The following is a 20,268-nucleotide window of genomic DNA, read 5'->3' as shown; positions in this document are numbered from 1 at the left end:
ATGCCTATATACAATGATTCAACCCCACGACCAAATCTGTATCCCCACAGACTCTGGTATTTTCGATGAATAAAATGTGCCTTCATTAAAAAAGAAAAAGAACTCGACACGAAACCGCCTTGACTTGAGAAACCGACTTCGCCTCCGAGCCGTGTATGATTTGGGCCCTAATAAATGTACATTATACTCGAGCAACAACGCATCCACGCCGACTCTGACGAATCTTCGTTCTCTCGCCGCGGCGCGAACTCCCACCGCCGGCGCCCGCGCACCCATGACGAAGGCGAGCCCGGCCGACGCGGCGAGCGAAGGGATCCGAAGGCTCACCTATCTATCCCTCGTCTCCAAGGTCTCCTCGGAGCTGGAGGCCCACCTCGGCGACGTCCAACGCAACGTCGCCGAGTTCATCGTCCACCTCGGCCGCGCCTCCCCCTCCGTCGCCGAGTTCGACGCCAAGCTCAAGGACCACGAGTTCGTCGTGCCGGACTACCTCGCCCGCACCCTCCACACCGTCATCCGCGCCATCCCCGACGCCGCTCCCGCCCCCGCCCCCCGAAACCCCACCGCCGCTCCCGCCCCCGCCCCCCGAAAACCCACCGCCGATGGCGATGAGGAGGAGGAGGAGGAGGGGGAGGATGGGGCTGGCGGTCCGGAGCTTCACCAGGTGTGCCACGGGACGGTCATCCGGGTGGTGGACGCCGGGTGCTTCGTCCGCCTCGACGGGGCGCGCGGCCGCGAGGGGCTCGTCCACACCTCCCGGATGCCCGCCGCCGTGAAGCGCGGCCAGGAGGTGTTTGTCAAGGTCGTATCCGTGCAGTGGGGCAATCTGGAATTGTCGATGGTGGACATCGATCAGGAAACTGGAAGGGCGCTCCCGCCACCACGGCGTGATGGTCAGGATGCTGTTCGGAGGGCGAATCGATCTACTGGTCCTGCCGGAACCTCTGGGAAGAGGATTGGGCTGTCTGGAATTGTGATTGAGGAGGACGGTGCTCGGCCTGCACCACGAAGGCCGGTCAGGCGAATGAGCTCCCCGGAGAGATGGGAGCTGAAACAGCTAATTGCTTCGGGGGCACTGAATGTGAGAGACTGCCCTGCGATCGATGATGATGATGGGGGGATACATTACCAGGAAGAAGCAGAAGAAGTAGAGGAGGAGCTCGAGATTGAGCTTAACGAAGATGAGCCGCCGTTCTTATCTGGACAGGGCCGGTCCTCGATTGACTTGTCCCCGGTGAGGATTTCCAAGAACCCTGAGGGGTCACTGAGCCGAGCGGCGGCACTGCAGACTGCGCTTTTCAAGGAACGGCGTGATATTCGTAGTCAGGAGCAGAGAGCATTGCTTGATTCCATCCCCAAGGATCTGAATCGGCCGTGGGAGGATCCTTTACCTGATGCAGGTGGGCGGTGCCTCGCACAGGAACTGAGGGGTGCCGGCTTATCAGCACAGAGCATGCCGGAGTGGAAGAAACGGGCTTATGGGAAGACCGGAACATTTGGGAAGAGGTCGAGCCTTCCGATACAGGATCAGAGGCAGCAGCTTCCCATTTACCTTCTGAAGAATGAGCTTGTGAAAGCTCTACATCACCATCAAGTTTTGGTTGTTATCGGGGAGACAGGGTCAGGGAAAACTACGCAGGTTACTCAGTACCTTGCTGAGGCAGGCTATACTGAAGCTGGAAAAATTGCGTGTACGCAGCCTCGCAGGGTTGCTGCGCAGTCTGTTGCAAAGCGGGTAGCAGAGGAGTTTGGTTGCCCATTGGGAGAGGAAGTTGGTTATTCTATACGCTTTGACGATCGAACTGGACCTGATACGGTCATTAAGTACATGACAGACGGCATGCTCCTACGGGAGATTATGGTAGACAAGAACCTCTCTTGTTATTCTGTGGTCATGCTTGATGAGGCACATGAGAGGACCATCTATACAGACATTCTCTTTGGCTTGCTGAAGCAGCTCATTAGGCGGAGAACTGATCTCAAGTTAATTGTCACTTCCGCCACTCTTGATGCAGAGAAATTCTCTAGATATTTTTTTAATTGCAACATTTTCACGATTCCAGGGAGAACGTTTCCCGTGGAGATACTATATGCAAAGGAGCCACAGAGCGATTACATGGATGCTGCATTGATCACAGTATTGCAGATCCATCTGAGTCAACCCGAAGGTGATATCCTCTTGTTCTTGACAGGCCAGGAAGAGATTGATCAGGCCTGTAACTCTCTTCATGAGAGGATGAAGGTGCTGGGTAACGATGTACCAGAGTTGCTAGTCAATCCAGTTTACAGTGCTCTTCCAACTGAAATGCAGTCAAAGATTTTTGAACCTGCTCCTCTTGGGAAGAGGAAGGTGATTGTGGCCACCAACATAGCCGAAGCATCTATTACGATAGATGGGATATACTATGTTGTTGATCCAGGCTTTGCAAAACTCAATGTGTATAACCCGAAACGAGGACTGGATTCACTGGTTATCACTCCGATCTCACAGGCATCAGCTAAACAAAGAGCAGGACGTGCTGGGCGTACGGGCCCAGGCAAGTGTTACCGTCTGTACACTGAGAGCGCCTATCGTAATGAAATGCCCACCACGACTATTCCAGAAATTCAGAGGATTAACCTGGGGTGGACGGTTCTTAATATGAAGGCAATGGGGATAAATGAACTAGTGTCATTCGACTTCATGGACCCTCCAGCACCTCAAGCACTTATCTCTGCTATGGAACAGCTATACAGCCTTGGTGCCTTGGATGAAGAAGGCCTACTTACCAAGCTGGGGAGAAAGATGGCTGAGTTTCCACAAGAACCACCACTTTCAAAAATGCTCCTTGCCAGTGTGGACCTCGGATGCAGTGATGAAATAGTGACTATCATTGCAATGATCCAAACTGGCAATATATTCTACCGGCCAAGGGAAAAACAAGATCAGGCAGATCGGAAGAGGGGCAACTTTTTCCAGCCAGAAGGGGATCACATCACATTACTCACTGTGTATCAGGCGTGGAAGGCAAAGCAGTTTTCAGGGCCATGGTGCTTCGAGAGTTTTCTCCAGATAACATCACTAAGGAGGGCACAGGATGTGAGGAAGCAACTCCTGGAGATCATGGACAGGTATCGGCTTGACGTTGTCTCTGCCGGCAACGATCTCACCAAGGTAAGGAGAGCCATTGCCGCAGGTTTCTTCTTCAACTCTGCCAAGAAGGATCCCCAGGGAGGATACAGGACACTTGCTGATCATCAGCAGGTGTATATCCACCCAAGCAGCGCCCTCTTTCATCAGCAGCCAGAGTGGGTGATTTACAATGAGATTGTCATGACCACAAAAGAGTACATGAGGGAGGTGACAGCCATCAACCCAGCGTGGCTCGTCGAGCTGGCACCAAGGTTCTACAGATCCGTGGACTCGGCAAAGATGAGCAAGCGGAAGCGCCAGGAGAGGATCGAGCCTCTGTACGACAGATACAACGAGCCCAACTCGTGGCGCCTCAGCAAGCGCCGTGGGTGATTTTTGTCGGTACATAAATTTGCTTCTTTCTTGGCACCTTTCTCCTTGCTGTAAGTTTGAGTAGTTATTGAAGTGTAAATACACAGTAAGCTCTCAGTATGATACTAGCAGTATAGTGAATAGTGGCACATCTATGTAGCTTTTCTTCTTTGTTTTGGTTTTTGGCTTGAAGTTGGAAGTCTTGTGAGGCTAGTTTGGTGTACGAATGCAGATAAGTTATTCCCATCACGAAGCTTTATTTTCCTTAATCGTGTATAACTGCTGAGTGGAACACTTTGAATTGCTATGATTCGCACTTGGTTTAGGCCTCGTTTGGCAGGCAAGTCTTGAGACCAGTTTGGTGTACCAGTATTGAACCGAGCAAACCCCAGAATTACTCGCCAAACCATGGTCATTGGCCTTCCTTGGTGTCTTTAGGGTCTATAAAGGAGTAGTATTGCAATTGGTAGTCGATAAGATGCACTTGGTCAGAGAGGTTAGCGATGATAAAGATATTCTTGTTATGTGCTTTTATAATCAGATGGCTCTGTGAGCATTATGTTGAAGAATTTGAGCTCAAGTGCTACCACCTTCCTGATCCACATTACTAGACATTGCAATTGTCCTTTTTTCCATAGTGTTGTCCTTTTTGTTAGATGATGATCCGATGCCAGACATATGAACTGTTAGTTGCTAGGGCTGTTGATTCTAAAGCTAGTATATGATAGAGATAACTGGTTCCAAAGTCCCTTGAACATAAAATGAATTGTTGTTGCTGAACTCAGTCTTTCATCAATTTACTGGTGAAGCTCCAGTGCTGCAAGCGTATTCTTGCAAGCTACTCCCTCCGTCTCATCATGTAAGACGTTTTTTGACTCTATTGTAGTGTCAAAAAACGTCTTACATTATGGGACGGAGGGAGTATTGGATAACCTAGGAAATGCCTTTTGACTGTATCATTTATGCTCTTCAGATCACTATCTGGAATGCTAGTCCTGAACCTTGTATGCTGTTTTTTTTTTTGGAACCTTTTATGCTGTGTTCAATTTAATACAGCTAATCAGAAGTTCAGGCTTCTTGACTAAAACAAATCAAGGAATTTTAACCTTTTATCAACAAGTCATACCAAGTCTACGCGAAAAACAAGTCCAAATTGCAAACTTGTATACGAAACTAGAAACAACTCAAGACTTCCTCCTAATGTAGCCCATAGCATGTTCTAGCTACTGTCCAATCAGATTTGGCACAACATGTTGTTCGATTGGCATTCTCTCTCTGGCTGTGCGTCTTGTGTATCATAGATTCACATAGAAGATAAAGAAGAACATTTCATGGACTTATGCAACCAGAATTGTACTGTCCTTCGTGTGGCTACTGTTTTCAGGCGAAGTAATTTACTGCAGAGGAGAGCTGCTGTGTGTTGGCAGCATTATACTCCGTGGTACATACACCAAAGTGATGACAAAATACTTGAACACTACTTGACCACTAAGATCAGATTGCTGAAGCGCTACTTCCTGATTGCTGCTCAGTACAACATATTCCAAGTTTCTGTATACTGCTGACTGCTGAGATTATCGGGAGAGTGACCAAAACAGCCAAATCATGATGCATGGCACACAACAAAAAGTGGGGAAACCGGATAAGGGGAATGGGGACATCTTCCTGGAACTCCCGTCTTGCGCTTATATTATTAACATTGACGACCTGTAATTATGTTGCTATACAGTGATGATCTTTATATCAATGGAAAGACTGAAGCAGAAGTATTCAGAAACTGGATGGTGCCATCTGGTGTCAGGAGTCAGTAGTCATCGAAGTAGCAGGGCATTGGTTCTTCTTTCCTAGACTTGCGCCTACTGAGCAGCGACTTGAGGAACTTCTTGCTCTTCTTCGGAGTCTGCTCGTTTTCCTTGGGATCATCTTTGTATCTATCAGCATATGACCGCAGCGGTGCCAATCTCTTGGGATCTGAAGTTGTCTGCATTTTCAGCAACATGAAATATTGTGTCAGTGCTGTAAGGCATATCATCCCTGGTAATCTTGTGTTCACAAGCCAGCTTGATTTACCTGGACCCTGACACTTGATGTCTTGAGCAAGGATGGCTTCTTTGAGAGTGACCCAGACCTTGTGAGTGGAGTTGTCGAAGAAATTGGTGAATCCGATCTTTTATCTGTTTCACAGAAACAAAATTGGCCACAGAACATTAGTATATTTAATTAATCGAGAAATTTTACTGTCGTACCTCCATCAGTTGTTGATTGGACTTATTACTACTATACCTCTTTTGGTGGGTATTGCAGTATCAGAAGGTGGCACGAAGCGTGTATGCTGCGCTGGAGAGGATGAACGTGCACGCTGGGAAGGTGCACGGGCAATCGACCGGATCTTGCTGCAAATGGTAACTTTCAGTTTGGCGACTCAGCGGCAAAGTAAGAAACCCAAGCTGACTTTTGTGGTTTGCAAAGTGAAACTGACCGGAATGAAGTTTGCTTGTCTTTGCTTTTTGTTTGAGCTGCGGATGTTGCTGCCAACATGTAGGCATTTCAGGTCAAAATCGAGTTTAAGATATATATCCAATACATGTCGGCCATTTTTCATGGATTGCAGATCCTTACTACTGAAGGCCGGATGCATCTGCGTAGTCCTGTTCTTGACCTTATTCATCTCGCTGAAGTTGGGCACAGCATCGGGAATTGAATCATTTCCTGCTGAAATCACGTGTGCAAGGGATCAAGATGTCTCCCCCAGGTTGACTCTTACTCGCTTGTCTTGCATCTTGAATGTGCCGACAAGCTAGAAAACAGAGTCACAGGAAAGGCATGAAGATATCTTATGCCTACGTACCTGGTAAGATGTACCTCTTATGATACTTTGGCGCGGTGATCACCAAAGATTGCTGCGTCAGGCCTTCTCTGTTCATGCATGCTTGGCTCATTTGAGTTCTCTGAAACCAGCCACTTCGTTAATCCGAAGCAATATTACAAGGAGATTAATGCTGAAACTAACTAAAACCTGCTGGATGCAGGAGACCCGCAGATTGGCTTCGGCCACCTCGTCGAACCTTTGACCTACAAGGCTGGAGACTTTGAAGGATATGGACCCTAGGTGGTCTACAGTGTTGACGAGGGCCTTCACAGCGTACTCCTTAAGGTTACTCACCACCCTGTGTCCATATGCATACACATAAACAAAAAATGAGCGAACGGGAGGAAGATTTCTGCTGATTAGCTACATGATCTTGTGCAGCATACAGGATGAAGCAATGGGTATATGACATACGCCTGCTTTACATCTTCCTGTGTGTAGGCTAGTTCGAAATACTCCGCTGCAGAATATAGTTGCAACCGCAGAGTCTTGAGATCCTGCATAGAGAGGTTGCCGTTGATATGAAAATGCCCAAGCTACATCTGTTCCAAATGCCTAATTTGGTGCTATTTTTAAGCATTTGGGCGTCGAGTTGGTTCTAAAGGTGGGGGGGAAGATGCATCATTGTAGGGGAAGAGAGAGAGAGAGAAACACGAGCATAATTTGATTGATAATAAAAACTGACCTTGATGGTTTCAGAGAAGATGAATGTCTCCCCCATCTGCACCTCCTCCGGAGCGCCGCGCATCCCTGGGTCGGCGGCGGCGCCTCTGCTCCGGAAAGGCCCCACTGCTTCCACCATTCTGGCTAACCAACCCTCTGTTCCTTTGCCTCTCTCAAGTCTCGTTTGATCAGGAAGCTGGATGGGGGGAGTATAGGATGTTATGGCGATGGTGGTGCAGAAGTGGAGAAGCACTCATGGCGATGAATTCATGGAGCCGGGAGGAAGAAGGCCGCGGGGGTTAGTCATTAGCACGACAGGTATTTGTTTAACTAGTGCTGGAAGAGTGGCTGTGGTGATGGCCCGGCAACGGCAGAAACAGCTTATAATAATGCCATGCAAGGCAAGGCAAGGCAACAGGAGACCTACCCTCTTTTCTAGGCAATTAAGGCAACAGGAGACCTGTGAATCTGTGATAAGATAACAACTGCTCCAGTCACTCTACTGGATGTTGACTGCATATGTAGGACTGCGTACTTAACTAGTTATATTATCAGCTAGTCTACTACATGTACCCCGCGGCTATGGTGGTAATCCATTTCCATGTAGATCAAGGAGCAGGTGACTGACAGGCAAAGCACTGCAGAGTGAAGTGAAGTGAAGTCGGTAGGGCTAGGCACTGAGTTAACCACATCTGGTCAGTTGGTGAAGATGCTTTTGGCACACAGTGTGCATCCATCCAGGTAACCAAAAGGCTCAAATCAAAAGAAAAGAGAGAAGTCAGGATGAGATTTGGTTCCGGACACTCGGTTGCTTTCTTTTCTTTCCATGTAGTGTTCATCATTTCTGCCTCCACGCATATGGGCCCGCCCTCCTCATGACCATACTGCTGGTCTCATCATAATCACAAACTCTAAAGATGCTCTTCTCAACAACAACCCCAGCTTACTGATATCAATCCTTCACTAAATGTGTGCAGGGCTGGGGAAGGTACCTCCTTCACTAAATGTGTGCAGGGCTGGGCATGCACCCACAGGATCCAGAAGAAGTGCTTTGCTTTCCCGTAGTACAGTACCATATAGGCTCAACTCCAAGCAAGAACCTTGGGGGATTAACTAGTGGTATTTCCTCTGTCTGGGACATGATTGGCTTTCGCCTTGATTAAGCAAAGTCAAAAGTGCTCTGTCCTCTGTGTCTATCGCCCATGGATGCAACTAGTATATTGTTTCATGGCAGTTGTGTCTGGTTAGGCCAACTCCACCGCGCGACCCCATCCTGTCCGGGCCCGTCCGTTTGGGGTAAACAGACAAACGGAGCGGCCCAGCGCGGGGGAGCAAACGGACTTTTGTCCGTTTTGTGCCCGCTTTCGACCCATCCGCGGTCCAAGTTTGCGCCGCTTTTGGGGTGAAACGGACACCATGCGGACGCGCCGGCCGTCTGCGCGTGTCCTCCCCTGGCCCGCCCGTCGGTGGTACAGGACGGGCCTTTTTTCTTTTGAACTTTGACGGGCCTTTTTCTATCCACCCCCCTCCCTCCATCCGGCCACATCTCACTCCACTCTTCTCCACTCTTTCCCTCGCCGCCGCCGCCGCCCGCTGCCATTGCAGCCGTGCAACTCGGACGCGCGCTCGCCCAGCCCCTTCCCCTCGTCGCCGCCAAGCTACCCAAGCACGGGCACCTGGTTTGCGCACCCGCCGACCGGATTTGGGGCGGATCCGGTCGGTCTTGAGCTCTCCCGGCTGTGGGAGGCCGGGCGCGCCATGGACTGGCCGGGCACCTCGCCGGAAGGCCCTGGCAGGGCCACAAGGCCACATGCAGGCAGTGGCTCGTTCTCTAGCCGCTCGGATCTGCACTGTCGGTGGTCCGCCAGCAGATACGCGAATGGCGGCCGGCCGGGCTCGGTGCTTGCCCAAAAGCTCGTCGGTGCACCGTTGCCCCTCATCAAGTGCGACCACTGCCCAAGGGTGATCATGCACCGTGTGTCTACAACGCCGGAGCATCTCGGATGGGTGTTCATCAAGTGCTTAAATGATGGGGTATGTGCTCTTTTTAGCTTTGGTTTGTGCTCTTGGATTAGACTAGTGGTGCTAACTTTAAGTTTTATTGTGTAGAATGGATGCAAGTTTTGGTATTGGAAAGAAGAGTACATCGATATATTGATAGAGCGAAATGTAGTACATGTTCGTGCACTTTTAGCTGGCCTAGAGGCTTTAGATGAGACAAGTGCACTTGTTGCTAGATTAGAGGCTAGGCACGATACTACGTGCGAAGAAGCAACAAGGCGCGATACTACGTGTGAGGAAGCAACGTCGACTTCTGGCTTGAAGGAGAAAGGAGGGTGCAAAGTCGAGCCTCCTCCACAGATCAACAATGAGTGCATCGAGAAGGCCCTAACTCAACTCAAGGGAGCGGTTATGGAAGTTGGGTATCTTCTCAAATGTATTCTTGTGGTTCTTGTTTTCTTTGGCCTTACTTTACTAGTCAAAATGTAATGATGTATTGTCATGTACCAAAAATGAATGATAAAAAAAGTTTAAGGACTTGCAAAGAAATATGCACACAGACAAGATGCGGCTGGGATGCGGCCGCGCACTGGGCGCACGGCCACCGCATCCCGAAAACTGTCCGGACATGACCTCATTGTCCTACCCAAACAGACAGAATCCGGACAAAACGAACGTCCGTTTGGGGTCGGTGGAGTTGACCTTATTGCTTTTACACTGCCTGGGTTGGGGCAACGGCTCGGGAATCTGGAGCCTGCATGTGTGCCGCTGATTCATCAGAAACTGGCGCACATCGCGCCGGATCAGCAGGCATACGTGGTGCTGGATAAATACTCCCTATGGATAGGTTGTATGGAAATTGTAGTGCTTCTACTTGTGTTGTAGTGAGGGAATGTCAGCCAAGACGCAAATAAAAATTGTCTATGTTTCAGTTGCTCGTGTTTTTTTGTTTGAGTTGCTCTTGTGTTGTTTTAAGAAGAAAAGGGCTCCTGCCCCGGATCCATTTCAACGAAACCAAACCAAACACAGTATCACTTATTACAGCACGCGAGGGGAGACTGCATGTCAACTCTAGCCAAGTCTACCAGAACTAATAAAATGACATGGTTCAGGGGAAACATACGCCCCAGAACACAAGAATGAAGACAGATGAGGATGGAGAAGGATTTTGAGGGGATTGAGTGATGATGAGAGTTGAGAGTGTTTTCGCCAAATTAACGATCTCAGTAATACTACATGCTAACACACTGCTGCCAAACTGCGTACTCCCTCAACTATGTACTAAATGAACAACACTTATTTTGGCACGTAGTACTTTAATGTCAGCCCTGTGCCACCAATGAGGCATCTCTTTTCTCATCCACAAGAAAAGCTCTTCTCCTCCTGTCGGCGCCGCCGCTGGTCCGTGGGGTAGTGTGGTAGCGGTGATGTCCATTAGTAGAAATAATGTCCCCCACGTTCTATCCCCGTCCTGATGGTGCGTCTAGCATTGTCGGAGGGCGTGTGGAGGTTTGTCTACGTCGGATCTTGTGGGATTCGGTCGGTGCTGGTCTTTGATAGATCTGTTTGGATCCGGTCTTTGTTCGTCTTCGTTTGGGTGTTTACATGTTTGATCTTTCTGATCTATGACTTTCTTCATCAGCGATGGTTGCTACTCTGGTGCGCTGGTTCTATGGGACCTTAGCACGACGATTTTCTGACTGTCTATTACAACAAGGTTTGTCGGGTTCCGATGAGTGAGGGGTGATGAAGCCGGCACGCTTTCGGCTCGCTTCAGTGCTTGTAGTCGTCGCTAGGTGGTCCACAGATATGGTTGTAATTCTTATTATCTTTGTTGTTCTTTTGTACTATCATGATTGAAGATAAATAGGTGGGAAGTTTCTCGAAAAAAAATGTCAGCCTTATGAGACTAGAGGATATGGAACTGAATGTGAATTGAGGATAAGGGTGGTGTCAAAAATTCAGGTCCCGTGACCAACAGTTGCAAAGTATGCCGCGAGATTGCAAGTTTGCACTTGTCTCTGTCACCTATTCCCCTCAGGCCTTATTCGGGTAATCCTCCTTCCAAGGGGATTGAGGAGGATTGGAGGTGATTTTGGCTTGTAGAGGGTTTAATCTGTAACGCCCCGGACACATCCGCCGGTGATCGTTACTCCTGGCAGAATCTAGACTGGCCCCTACGCATTTTGTCCTCACTCGTGCGCACCCGGAAGCAACTTCCTGGTCGGTCACCCATCCTAAAACTACTCCAAGCTGAGCACGCTTAACTTCCGAGTTCTGTCCGATGAGCTCCCGGAAAAGAAGGAATTCCTTATTGATATGAGTAGTCTATCATCCCTAATAATCCAGGCTATCACATAATCCCCCTCAATCCCTGTCATTCCCCTTCAAAATCCACCTCAACCGAACAAGGCCTCAAGGTTTGGTGAACAATGCGATCAAGTTCAGGGTTCAAGAGCGAGTGACATACCACCTCCGATTCTGATTCGGAATACAGGAGATTTCACAATAGATGTTGTAGGGATATGGAACAATTCCTAGAACTACACAGCACCAACTTCCTGTTGATTGATTAGCTTGTCAGAAATATAACTTTGCTATTCATCACATGCACACAGGACCAGCATAAAAAGGAGTCACAAGTACCTGTGCATTATCAGGTTTAAGAAAGAAACACTCTGGACGAGGAAATAATTAACATGAATCAGATATATCTCCAGATTTTTCTTTTTCATTTCAGTCTGTTTCTAATATCGCAGCTACAAAGCCTTACACCATGTAACTTACGCGTTTAGTTTCCACACCAGTTTGTTACCAAAATTGTGCTCTTGAAGGTAAGCCGTAGCATCAACGCTAACAAAATGAACACCGCAGCGCAGAGTGATGAGTTAGTGACCTAAAGGACTTATATGAGCAATTCTCCTCTGGTTCTGCAAAAAAGATCAAATAAGCCTTCCAAGGAAATATCATGATCTCTGCCGAAACTGCTGGCATCTTTCACTATATGCAGTCTCTTCTATGTCTCTGCTTTCGAGTAATTGATCGACCCAGGCGAACCCGTCGCACGGTGAGAGCGTCTAGCAAGATATCCAGCGAGCACTCTACTGCCTCGGCTTGCTCTTCCAGTTTAAACGCGCTGAGCTCAGGCCGCATGTGCAGTTCTGAGAGGAGGCCGGCTGCGGCTGCTGCAGTGCAGGTACGATCCCATGCCGGCTGAGGTCTGTTTTACGGAAATATATCAGCAAAAGTAAGAGTAAGAGACGCGAAGAAAACCACCGATAAAGACACAAAAAAGTTTAGTTTTTAGCTCACCGCAGTTTATGCATCACCGAGGCACTCAGCATAGACAGTGAGATACAAGGTATATCTTCCTCCCCCCATATTGCAGCCCATCTCTCCTATAAACATCAGATTATTAGGACCCACTTAGCTGCTTGTCAATTTTAACATGCTTTATTATACACTCCTGCTTAACACTGTGACTTTAACCTAGAGGTGTGAACTGGTGACCCCTGGGGCACCCTCTAACCCTCTACAGTTCAACCAAATGAATTAAGTTTCCAAAATTACAGGATCCAGGCAGAATCTGCTCTCCTCTGCACCCCAAATGACAACAAATTGTGGTTTCCCCTTGCTTGTCTAATGGGAGTAGACAATCACATGGAAGAAGGAAAAAGATGAAGCTTATCTGAACGGCCAAACTAGTTTGTTTTATGCAAACCAAGATTACATCAATATGGGAACAAAGATTTTTCAGGAGGAACTGGACACAAACTAATAGGAGTGCAGTATGCTAAATGAGGAATGCACAGAATCATACCTTCAGCCTTCTGTATAATGCAGCAGAATTACTCCAGGTACCATCAAGCAAAACTAAGTTAAGAGGTTCATGTTGCACTCCCTATATTGCAGAAGTTAACTCGTTACCATCTACTAATACATACCAACAGCCACAGAATACACGCTTAAAGACAAGAAATACACACTCCCTCCTGAAGGCCAGCATTCATGGTAAAATCATCAAATTTAAGATCATTGACAGACTTGGGGGTTGCACTCTTGTTTGGGTAGAGAAATGAGACCTTCGCCTTTCCTGGAGGGCAAACCAGAAAGGAAATACAGTATTTAAATGTGAAGAACATGGATAATCATACACATCCATATGGTTACAAAATTAATTACTGAAGCAATCAAACAGGATATTTCCCCTAAAGAGTAATTAAATGGGATCCACAGAAAATTTCATTCCTAGTAAAATGATCCAAGCATTGATACTTGCAATATGCATTTTTTGTGTGAAACATCAACTTCTGAAGTTCTGCCGTGATCAATCAATGCAACTGGAACAAAGGATTCAGTTCAATAGCTATACAGATTAGCTGAAATCCAGTGCATCGGTAGACTCACTCACAGTAATTAAAAAAAAAACTAATGGAAACAGAAAAGGAACAGAAACAACACACAGAATTCGGTACAAACAATCCACTAATTGAGTCACAAAACAAAAGGTAGCCTTGGATGTCATTTGCTCAATTTCAAGCTGTTAAGGATGTGGGATAAAAAACAGCAAGAGGTAGAGCGGCTACTGTTTGCACTGATTACTGTAGCATCCATATATGTAAGGATGGAGCATCAACTAAACAAAGAACAAGCAAGATTTCTAGTCTCTCCCCGTCATTTCAAATAGACCATAGAGCCTCCCTCCAGAGCAAAGGAGGAGAGCCCTGCTAGCAGGCAGAAGCGCCTGATCTCGGATCCATACCAAACAGTCCATACTACGCAAATAAAGTAAATCGAAGTAAACATAGCGAGTGAACCTATCAGAACAGACATGGTTAAGGCCTACAAGCTCTGGTCCCAAGCAAGAATCCACATGTTTGTTTATCTAAGGTGGGTTTGAGATTACCTGAACGCTGGAATGCATCCCACATAATATCTTCATGCTCTTGGATGCCAAAGAGGCACAACGACGCAGCTTGGATGCCAAAGACTTGCCAGAGTAACTTTCCAGTGTTGTTTTGCCGCAAGAAGTCCTGAAAGAACAGAGATGCTTGCACAATCCAAAGAAGGACATGGCAACAAATACAGCTTTCTATCTTTAGACAGACCTTTGGATGCATGTATAGCCAGAATCTTATCCCCCTCCACAAATTGCAAGGGGCGAGTTTTGAGCACATACAATCTTCCATTGGTAGCCAACACTGCAGTTTTGGAGGTCAACACATCAGGCAAACTCTTGAAATTAAGATGGTGAATGGAAGGTAAATGTATGCAAAAATAAGCTTCAGTTCAGTAAACCATTGAACACAGGTTGCTGCATTGTGTATATATATAACACTGAATTCTTTTACGGACTCGTACGCTACCTTCTGGCACAGGTACCCCCTGCTCCCGAGCAGACGGCAACCAATCTGCCGGGCGGAGTAGTACTGCAGCTTCTGGTCGGAGTCGGCGAGCGTCTCATAGACGGCCCTGTGCTTCCTGTCCTCCACGTCCTTGAAATCGCCCTGCAGGTTGAGAGAAAAGTCGAGTCGTGATTTCGCTAGCATTCCCGTGGATTCAATCCCTGCCATTTCGAGCACGGAGGCAGCCATGACCTCAATAGATCCGGTAGGGGGGTTAAGAAAAAGGGCGTTACCTTCAGCTTGGAGCCGACGCCGCCAAATCGCATCTTCTCACCGGCCACGGACTCCATCTCGAGCAGCTGGCGGACGACGGAGGCCACCACGGTCGGGAGGGGCGAGGAGGTGCCCCATCGCTGCCACTCCTCCGAGCTCACCTCGCCGCCGCCTCCTCCGGCGCCGGCGGGCCCGGGGAGAGCCTCCTCCTCCGCCTCTTCGCCGGCTGTCTCGGCGGAGAAGGCCATGAGAGCGCGCGGGGGGGCGGGGCAGGGGCGCGGGGGGGCGGGGCAGGGGCGCGGGGGCAGAGGCGGGCCTGGCGAGTGGGGAAGGAGGGTGGAATGGTTGGGGCGGAGGAGCGGGAGACGGCGGTGGAAGGCGAGGGCACGGGTGGAGGCGGGAGGAGCCAGCATTGCCGCTGCTGTATTTGTTTTTTGGGAGCGTCTAGTGGCGGCCGGCTGCCCACTAGCGCGATGGAGCGGCCAGCCATACATGTGCGAGCGGCTGGCCTAAAATAGACATGCATGTATGTAATTTTTGTCCGCTAGCGCATGTATCTTTTAGCATTTAATACATTCACACCGGTCACAGTCAGTTGAAAAAAAACAGATACACATATGCATTTGTTTCGGTTTTCAAATTTTCAAAAAGCTATATCTTCCAAACCGCGCGTCGGAATTAAGATCCGTTTTCACCGCTGGAATCCTCGCGACGTGCTCTTCAAAACTATATCCCGCATGGGGATGTTTCGACGAACTAGTCTTCCTGCCAACTAAACATCAATGTGTGTGCGACTAGACTAGATTACCGCGCCAACTGAGCATATGTGTGTGTGCCAAAAAAGTCCTGCCAACTAAACATCAATGTGTGTGCAACTAGACTAGATTGCCGCGCCAACTGAGCATATGTGTGTGTGCCAAAAAAGTCCTGCCAACTAAACATCAATGTGTGTGCAACTAGACTAGATTGCCGCGCCAACTGAGCATATGTGTGTGTGCCAAAAAAGTCCTGTCAACTAAACATCAATGTGTGTGCAACTAGACTAAATTGCCACGCCAACTGAGCATATGTGTGTGCAACTAGTGTCCTGCCAATTAAACATCAGTGTGTGTGCAATTAGACTAAATTACAAGCCAACTAAGCATATGCGTGTGCAATTAGTCTTCCTGCCAACTAAACATCAATGTGTGTGCAACTAGACTACATTACAAGCCAACTAAATATCAATGTATGTGCAACTAGACTACATTACAAGCCAACTAAATATCAATGTGTGTGCGACTAAACTACATTACAAAAGGAGGTTGCACATCGACTTTCGTCGAGGCAATAGACTAGTCGCACATCAAAAGTTGTCGTGGTTGCTAGGTTGTAACCTCATACGAAGGCGCAGCTCCAAACATTAGTTTTGGAAAAAAATTGCACGATGTAGTACTAAAGTTGCACAATGCAGTATTTTAATTGCACCATATAGCACCAAAATTGGCATCAAAAAAATTTTATCGAAACATATCCATGCGGGATCTAGTTTCGAAGATCTCGCCGCGATGAATCCAACGGTGAAAACGGATCTGAATTCCGACATGTGGTTTAAAAGATATGACTTTTTAAAAATTTAAAACGCTAAAATAAATGTGCGTGAATCTGTTGCCAGACTAGTCTGTACGCATCTAATGCTAACAATAATATCCACTAGCTGACAAAAAAATCACACATGTGAGCCCGGCCGCCCGTTTCTGTTAGTTGGTGGCCGGCCGCTTTTTAGATTTTAGGTTGTTTTTTTTTAATTGCTCGTCGATGCAGGGGAACACCAGTTCGAATTTCGAAACACCGAAAATGGTACAGCAGCGTTTTAGATTTTCACCTTTTTCTGATTATAAACTCAGTTTTGGCACTTCAAAGTCCAAATCTTGCCCATCCATACACCAATACCAACGCATCTGATTTTCCCGATGATCATCATATCAAAACACGGTTATTGCTATTATATAAATCAAACCGATCGGTCTGTGCTGGTCTTCAATAGATTTGCTTGGATCTATTCCTTTTTAAATAAAAAAAATGGGCAGCTCCTATACATTCATTCAAGGTTGTTCACTGCAAATAATGGCCTTGATCATATCAGGACACTCATTAAACCAACTAGAACCAGAACTTTTTCTGCCGATTTGGCCAGAACATGAGCAGCCTCATTACACGTACGAACAACATGTCTAAAAATACACGATGTAAACTTTGTAGCTCTACTCTTACTATCGTAGACAATAACACCAGGTATTTGTCCAAGCTTTATTGTTGGACTTTCTTAATCACCGAGAAATAGTCTGAGGCCAAAACATTTGGACCCCTGTGTTTTCAGCAAGGATAAGTGTTTGACGAACAACATATGTAAAATGGCATATAAATTATACAAAAGTGACAATATAATAGCATTTAATAAAAAACTATAGATATGTTTGAGACGTATCAAGACCATTTTTGAATTGATGTCGGTGTCTCACACCTGTTGGAGCCTGCTAATCTATTGCTATTCAGCAAGATAAAGTCAATATAAGTGTAAGTGCATCTAGTGCCACCCCTAGTTGGTTTTGGAGTATTGACGACAAAGTTGGTTGAGGGACTAATGCGTTTGTGAGAATTGCAGGATAACGCAGGTAGTGTCCCTCATTGATTCGTTTTACCTACCGGAGATGACCCCTAAAAATGTATGAAGACATTGAAGACAATGGTGGTGTGTGAAGAGGTTCACATTGAAGACTATGACATGAGAAGACATTGAGTGAAGACTATGGAGCGCGAAGACTGAGTTGTTTCATTGTTTCCTTTTCTTCTGTGTTGAGTCATAGGAACCACCGTACTGTTAAGTGGGTCCAAGTGAACTAAGTCAGAGTGACTGAAGTGATGCTCAACCCAAATCCTATGTCTTCGAGCGAAGACAATGAGAGCAAATCTTATCCAGAGCTGGATGAGTCAGCTTTGCTTGTAGCCTAAGTAAAGTTGTCGTGTGTGTTTGAAATCTGACCGTTGGAACACGTGTCAGTTCCTTAGTGACCCAGGGTCATTTCGGACATATCAGGTCGGGTTGCCTTGTGGCTATAAATAGCTCACCCCCTACACCATAAATTGGTGGTTGCTCAAAGTTAGTTTACGACTTTTGTCGTTTTGAGAGCAACCCACCTCGAAGCCTTTGAGAGAGAAATCCTTGCGAGGACAAAACCGAAACACCCAGAGCCAAAGAGTGTTAGGCATCACTGAAGTATTTCTGTCTGTGTGACCTGAAGACTTATTACACTTGAGGACTGTGTATCCTCCAGCCGGTTAGGCGTCGCGTTCTGAGCATCCAAGAGTCATTGTGGATTGCCGGGTGAACGAAGTCTGTGAAGGTTCAGAAGTCTACCTTGAAGACTTACCAGAGTGATTGGGCGAGGACTAGGTGTCCTTAGCTCAACGGGAATAAGGTGAAGACACGGTCTTCTGAGTTGAATCTCAGTCTCCCTAACCAGATGTACAGTTGTCACAATAACTGGAACTGGTCCAACAAATCCTGTGTCTTCAACAGTGACTGGTTCTATCCCTTCCCTCCTTTACTTTGAGTTTGTCTTCGTGAAGTCATTGCTTATCTGTCTTATCTGTTTGACTTCAATGTTTGACTACTATTATTGATTGGCTTCATACTATCTTCCATCTTGATTCTTACTACCTAGCTGCTATTAGTCTTCGTACGTTAACACTATTGCATACTTGACTATGGCTTGCTCGTTGTAGTTTATCTTCCGCTGCATATTAATTAGGTCATTTCTATTGTTTGTCTTCGAAACTTCCACATTTTGAAGACTTTGATACAAATCGCCTATTCACCCCCCTCTAGTCGATAACTAGCACTTTTAATTGGTATCAGAGCAAGGTACTCCCTTGTTCTGTGTGATTCGGTTTAACCACCTGGAGTTTAGCTATGTCGACTGTAGGGATAATCAAAGTCTCCGCTGCTTGCCCCGTGTTCGATGGAACTGAATATCCCTACCGGAAAAATAAGATATGCATGCATCTTGAAGCCATTGATGTCGACCTCTGGTATGTCGTCAAGAACGGCGTTCCCAAAACTGGTGAAGGTGTCACCCCTACTGATGTCAAAAAGTTCATTCAACTGGACTCCACTGCAAAGAACATCATCTGTGGTCATCTGACCAAAGGACAGTATGGTCGTGTGAGTGCTCTGAAAACGTCAAAGCTGGTCTGGGACTGGCTATCCAAGGTCAACGAAGGCGTCTCAACCCAAAGAGACCAGAGAATCAGTGTTCTTCGCAATCTCTTCAACCGCTTCAAGAGAAACGACAATGAAAATGTTCAGCTCACGTTTGATCGCCTCACTGACATCACAAATGAGCTTCAGGCTCTTGGCGCCACTGAGATCACCAAGCATGAAGTCGTCAAGACACTACTGAGATCACTTGGCAGCTCCTTTGACACCTATAAGGGCATATTTTTCCCTCAGGTGTTTTGGTGATTGATGACAACGCATTTGCGGACTAATCGTGTGCCTTGAGTTTCTCACGTTATTCGTATCTAGGCACGAGACGATTCGGTGCCCCTCGAAGACTATTGAAGTCGGTGTTGCTCTACGTTTCTCTTTGGTGGATTTGAGTCGTAGGAGAGCCGTACTATTAAGAGGGGGTCCGCGTCGGAAAGGTTTGGGTGGAATCAACACGTACACTTGTTCCTCCTTTCCCTGCATTTTGGAGCTTCCCTTTGGTATCGTGGTTGTGCGGAAATCTGACGACTACTGCTGTGCTTGCGGTAGTACCGCAAGTACACGCGGTAGTACCGCCGTGTGTCACGGTAGTACCGCTCATCTGGAGCGGTAGTACCGCTCATCTGGAGCGGTAGTACCGCGGCTCCCTGGCCTTGTGTCGCTCCGGTGCGGTAGTAGGGGCGGATGTAATTTTTTACATCCGCGCCCTCCACGGTAGTACCGCTCGTCCAACGCGGTAGTACCGTGGAGGCCCACGGTAGTACCGCTCCCTAGGAGTCGTAGTACCGTGGCCCTCCTACCTAGTACCGCAGTGTCGCGGTAGTAGGCGCGGATGTAATTTTTTACATCCGCGCCCGCACGGTAGTACCGCGCCTCGCGGGCGGTAGTACCGCGTCGGATTTTTGTACCTCCTCCGGTTCAGCGGAAGTAGGCACAGATGTAATTTATTTCATCCGCGCCCTTCCCAGGCCGTGACCTTCCTGCCTTGCGGTAGTACCGCAGGTGGGTGCGGTAGTACCGCGCAAGCGGTAGTACTGCCCCCTTTTCAGGCTAGTTCCGGCCTGTGTTACTGTCGCGGTAGTACTGTGGTTAGCCACGGTAGTACCGCACAACCTCGCGGTAGTACCGCGCCCCTGGAGCGGTAGTATCGTGTGTCGCGGGCTGAACATGTGGATAACGGTTGGATTTTGTCCACGACTATATAAGGGGTGTCTTCTACCTCTAGTTGATTACCTCTTCCATCTCTAAGCTCCATTGTTGCTCCAAGCTCCATTTCCACTCGATCTCTCTCCCTAGCCAATCAAACTTGTTGATTTGCTCGGAATTGGGTGACAAGTGCCCGATCTACACTTCCACCACAGGATATTTGATTCCCCCCACTTAT

The 20,268-nt window shown here is 47.6% G+C and overlaps 3 protein-coding genes across 6 annotated transcripts; 1 reads left to right on the top strand and 2 right to left on the bottom strand.

The window, feature by feature from the left end:
• Positions 1-204: 204 nt before the first annotated feature.
• Positions 205-3,796, top strand: LOC119337529 (probable pre-mRNA-splicing factor ATP-dependent RNA helicase DEAH5). The gene has a single exon (XM_037609696.1). The coding sequence runs from the start codon at positions 275-277 to the stop codon at positions 3,503-3,505; it is 3,231 nt and encodes a 1,076-aa protein (XP_037465593.1). The 5' UTR covers positions 205-274; the 3' UTR covers positions 3,506-3,796.
• A 1,348-nt stretch (positions 3,797-5,144) lies between these two features.
• Positions 5,145-7,448, bottom strand: LOC119341941 (putative protein ABIL2). 4 transcript variants are annotated; one of them, XM_037613788.1, is made up of 9 exons: positions 7,039-7,448; positions 6,768-6,850; positions 6,501-6,651; positions 6,333-6,432; positions 6,104-6,196; positions 5,964-6,000; positions 5,768-5,877; positions 5,555-5,658; positions 5,145-5,465 (listed from the first exon to the last, which is right to left on the bottom strand). In XM_037613788.1, exons 1-9 carry the CDS (start codon positions 7,153-7,155, stop codon positions 5,289-5,291), a joined length of 972 nt encoding a protein of 323 aa, XP_037469685.1. In that variant the 5' UTR covers positions 7,156-7,448; the 3' UTR covers positions 5,145-5,288. The 4 variants fall into 4 exon arrangements, with proteins under 4 accessions (XP_037469685.1, XP_037469686.1, XP_037469682.1 ...); XM_037613789.1 differs by having other exon boundaries at positions 6,104-6,193; positions 7,039-7,446; XM_037613785.1 differs by having other exon boundaries at positions 5,964-6,012; positions 7,039-7,440.
• A 4,195-nt stretch (positions 7,449-11,643) lies between these two features.
• On the bottom strand, positions 11,644-15,100 carry LOC119340126. The gene is made up of 8 exons (XM_037612031.1): positions 14,656-15,100; positions 14,384-14,524; positions 14,126-14,218; positions 13,924-14,050; positions 13,004-13,110; positions 12,838-12,918; positions 12,330-12,415; positions 11,644-12,237 (listed from the first exon to the last, which is right to left on the bottom strand). Exons 1-8 carry the CDS (start codon positions 15,046-15,048, stop codon positions 12,018-12,020), a joined length of 1,248 nt encoding a protein of 415 aa, XP_037467928.1. The 5' UTR covers positions 15,049-15,100; the 3' UTR covers positions 11,644-12,017.
• Between the last annotated feature and the right edge of the window lie 5,168 nt (positions 15,101-20,268).

The sequence above is a fragment of the Triticum dicoccoides genome, chromosome 7B, assembly GCF_002162155.2.
Source record: "Triticum dicoccoides isolate Atlit2015 ecotype Zavitan chromosome 7B, WEW_v2.0, whole genome shotgun sequence".
Lineage (NCBI taxonomy): Eukaryota > Viridiplantae > Streptophyta > Magnoliopsida > Poales > Poaceae > Triticum > Triticum dicoccoides.
Note: the sequence above shows the minus strand (reverse complement) of the source record. Positions and strands in the feature narration are given on the sequence as shown.